The following is a 3262-nucleotide window of genomic DNA, read 5'->3' on the forward strand; positions in this document are numbered from 1 at the left end:
GCCTCCCTATGTGAGGCCCACGGTCACCTCTCTCTGTCAGGCCAATGGCCGCCTCCCTCTGTGAGGCCCACGGTCACCTCTCTCTGTCAGGCCAATGGCCGCCTCCCTGTGTGAGGCCCACGGTCACCTCCCTGTGTGAGGCCCACGGTCACCTCCCTGTGTGAGGCCCACGGTCACCTCCCTCTGTGAGGCCCACGGTCACCTCTGTGAGGCCCACGGTCACCTCTGTGAGGCCCACGGTCACCTCCCTCTGTGAGGCCCACGGTCACCTCCCTGTGTGAGGCTCACGGTCACCTCTGTGAGGCCCACGGTCACCTCCCTCTGTGAGGCCCACGGTCACCTCCCTCTGTGAGGCCCATGGTTACCTCCCTCTGTGAGGCTCACGGTCACCTCCCTGTGTGAGGCCCACGGTCACCTCCCTCTGTGAGGCCCACGGTCACCTCTGTGAGGCCCACAGTCACCTCCCTGTGGCATTCATGTCTCCATATCTGGTGGGAAACGTAGTCTCCTGGGGACAAGGATTCTGAGGGTGCCTGCCTACAACCACAGACTGGACCTGGAAGCAGCTGTCCCCCGCCTCCCCACCCATCACCCACAGACGACCCTGCCACCAGCGCGGGGTCCCTACTTGCCTTCACGCCCACAAGGTTGTTGTGGAAGTCCACGCGGGCCCGCAGGTCCTTGCTCGACCTGCGGCCCAGGAATTCCTTGACGAACTTGCTGCTGTACTTGAGGTTGTCCCCGCAGCCGCCCCACTGCCAGGCCTCACGGTTCTCCAGGTCGGGTGCCTCGTCACAGGTACAGCGCTCCATGCGGCCCGCACTGCAGGCCTTGGCCAGGGCGTGCGTCAGCCCAGCCGAGGAGATGGCGTACAGGAAGGCCGTCTCCTTGAAGCCTTGGGGAGACACAGCACAGGTCAGCAGGAGGCCTTGGCAGTCAGGCTGTCCTGCAGACCCACCCACACAGGGTCCTCAGAGAGGCCATCTGAGACACAGGCCCACAGCCAGGCCCACACACGATCGTCACTCAAAGCACAAATTCCAGATAGGAGCACCAGAATACGGACCCTTCCAGCAGGGGACGGGAGGAAGAGAGGGAGGGGAGTATCTTTCCTGCTGGTGGTCAGCTCTAACGGGTGTTGGGGGCTATGCCCTTCCCGCACTGCTGTGTACCCTGAATGCAGGTGGGCACGGCTATAGGCAGCACCCCGCTGAGGCTGCAGTCCTGACCCAGAGACCCCCTATCAGCTCTCCAATCACCTCCCTATGCAAGGCCCACAGTCACTTCTCACTGCACCGCCCTCAGCCAGAGCTCCCGGCTCCAGCCTCAGCTCCTAGCTTTTAAACAAGTCTGTTGCCAGCGAGGCTCAGGTGGGAACCCGAGCCCCAGGCTGCGCGTCCCTGTGCAGAGGGAGGGAGGGAGGAGACGGGGCTCTGTGCTCCAGGGCCAGGAGGCCCCAGCTGCAGCGCCCGCCGCGTGCCCAGGCGGTGGGCTCCAGGCTGCCCAGCACGTGTCGGGAGCCGTCAGAACCCGCCCCTGGCAGCCTCAGACCCTGCCTCCATCAGAGGGCTGCACAAGTGGGCCCTGTCTCCCCAGCAACTGTTCTACCAGTGTGAGGGAGGGGCAGGTGGGAAGGAAGAGGGGGACTGAAGGGGCCGGGCCTCCAGGCACTGGGACACTTGCTCCCCATCCGCCTGCCGCCCAGGCCCAGGTGCGAGACAGTGGTTCTGCCCCAGCAACCTCGGGGCTGTGCTCTCCAACCGCAAACGCACAGCTCTGGGCTCTGGGAGAAGCCTGCTCCTTTTCCAGCACCTGAGGCAGTCCCTCCCACCTTCCTAGTGCCTGCTGGGTTACCCTGCTGCCCTCGGGACAGTGGGACTGCTGACCCCAGGGGCTGGGTTCGTCCCCACACCCCCACCACCATGAGTCCCATACAGAGGAAGCACTGGGCCACCCTGCGAGGTCCGAGACCCGTCACGCACGGCCTGCCTGGTCCCTCCTGGAACACCACGCGGCCACACTCACCAGAGCCAGGCAGAGGCCCCAGAACGGCACACAGAGGTCCGGAGGCTGGCCCGGCCCACAGCCCTCCCACCTCTTCCCCTGCCATTCCCCCAAGGCTGGGGGACACTGGACAAAGCCCCCTGCCCACCACACAGGCCCCAGCAGCAGGGGCCTTGACACAGGGCTCTGCTGAGGCTCTGTGGCGGGGTCGGGGGCAGAGGCCCAGTGGTACTCACCACGCTTGAGCAGGCTGGCCCGGTAGCGGCCCTCCAGGGTGCAGTTCCACCTCTCGAAACGGAACTGGTACTGGCATTCGAGGGCGCTCATGCTGATGGCCTCCACCAGCGTCTCGGCCACCCCCGGGTCCCGGCGGCACATGCGTCTCTGCTTCCGCTCCAGCTTCAGTCGGTCACAGGCCTTGTAGTGCGCCTTGGCGGCCGCGGACTCAGGCTCCAGGGTCAGTGGGAGGATGGTCAGCGGCTCGCTGCCCGTCAGCCTGGACACACAGAAGTGAGAGTTACCACTCCTCCGAGAGAGTGGGCATCGGGAAAACGGCACAGAGGCATCAGGGAGGCCCCCACAGACAGAGCGGAAGGCAGCGCAGAGCTGCAGGGGCAGGGAGAACAGGGCAGAGGGGTAAGGAGGCCAGTGGGGCAGGGGAGGGCCTTCTCTGGGGACCAAGCCGTCCTCACACCCACCTCACATGGCTACCCTGCCAGACCCCACCCGGCCGAGCGCAGCCTCGAGCATTCACCTCACAAGTGCCAACCCTGACCCTTCTAAGGAGCCCCACCGCAGCCCGATGGTGGGGGAGGAATAGACAGCGCAGACCTCCCCAGCCCATGCCCCTGGCCAAGGATTAGGGCAGACCCAGGCAGAGGACACCCCCCACCGCCCGCAGCGCTGTCATGCGGGCCCTGCACGGCCCACTCTTTGCCTTGCCAGCCCTACTGTCCTAGGGAACCAGGACGCACACCTGCCCCAGGACCCTCCCTGTCTTCGCAGGTCCTCCCACATCCCCCGCCGTCCAGCTGTGGGCAGTTAGCCCTGCGTCCTAACAGGGTCCCCACACAGCTGGCCCTGACCAGGCCTCCTGGATGCTGCGTCCAAACAGGGTCCCCACACAGCTGGCCCTGACCAGGCCGCATGGGCGCTGCGTCCAAACAGGGTCCCCACACAGCTGACCCTGACCAGGCCGCCTGGGCACTGCGTCCAAACAGGGTCCCCACACAGCTGGCCCTGACCAGGCCGCCTGGGC

At 66.0% G+C, this 3262-nt stretch overlaps 1 protein-coding gene across 1 annotated transcript in view; it reads right to left on the bottom strand.

The window, feature by feature from the left end:
• The window catches only part of WNT9A (Wnt family member 9A), a 7476-nt gene that overhangs the window by 3957 nt on the left and 257 nt on the right, over positions 1–3262 (bottom strand). The window contains exons 2-4 of the mRNA XM_004384831.2: positions 3090–3210; positions 2241–2610; positions 633–895 (exon numbers count right to left, since the gene is read on the bottom strand). Of these exons, the coding sequence (XP_004384888.1) occupies positions 633–895; positions 2241–2610; positions 3090–3210 (754 nt within the window). The remainder of the gene's footprint in view (positions 1–632; positions 896–2240; positions 2611–3089; positions 3211–3262) is intronic.

Source organism: Trichechus manatus, unplaced genomic scaffold, assembly GCF_000243295.1.
Source record: "Trichechus manatus latirostris isolate Lorelei unplaced genomic scaffold, TriManLat1.0 scaffold00128, whole genome shotgun sequence".
Lineage (NCBI taxonomy): Eukaryota > Metazoa > Chordata > Mammalia > Sirenia > Trichechidae > Trichechus > Trichechus manatus.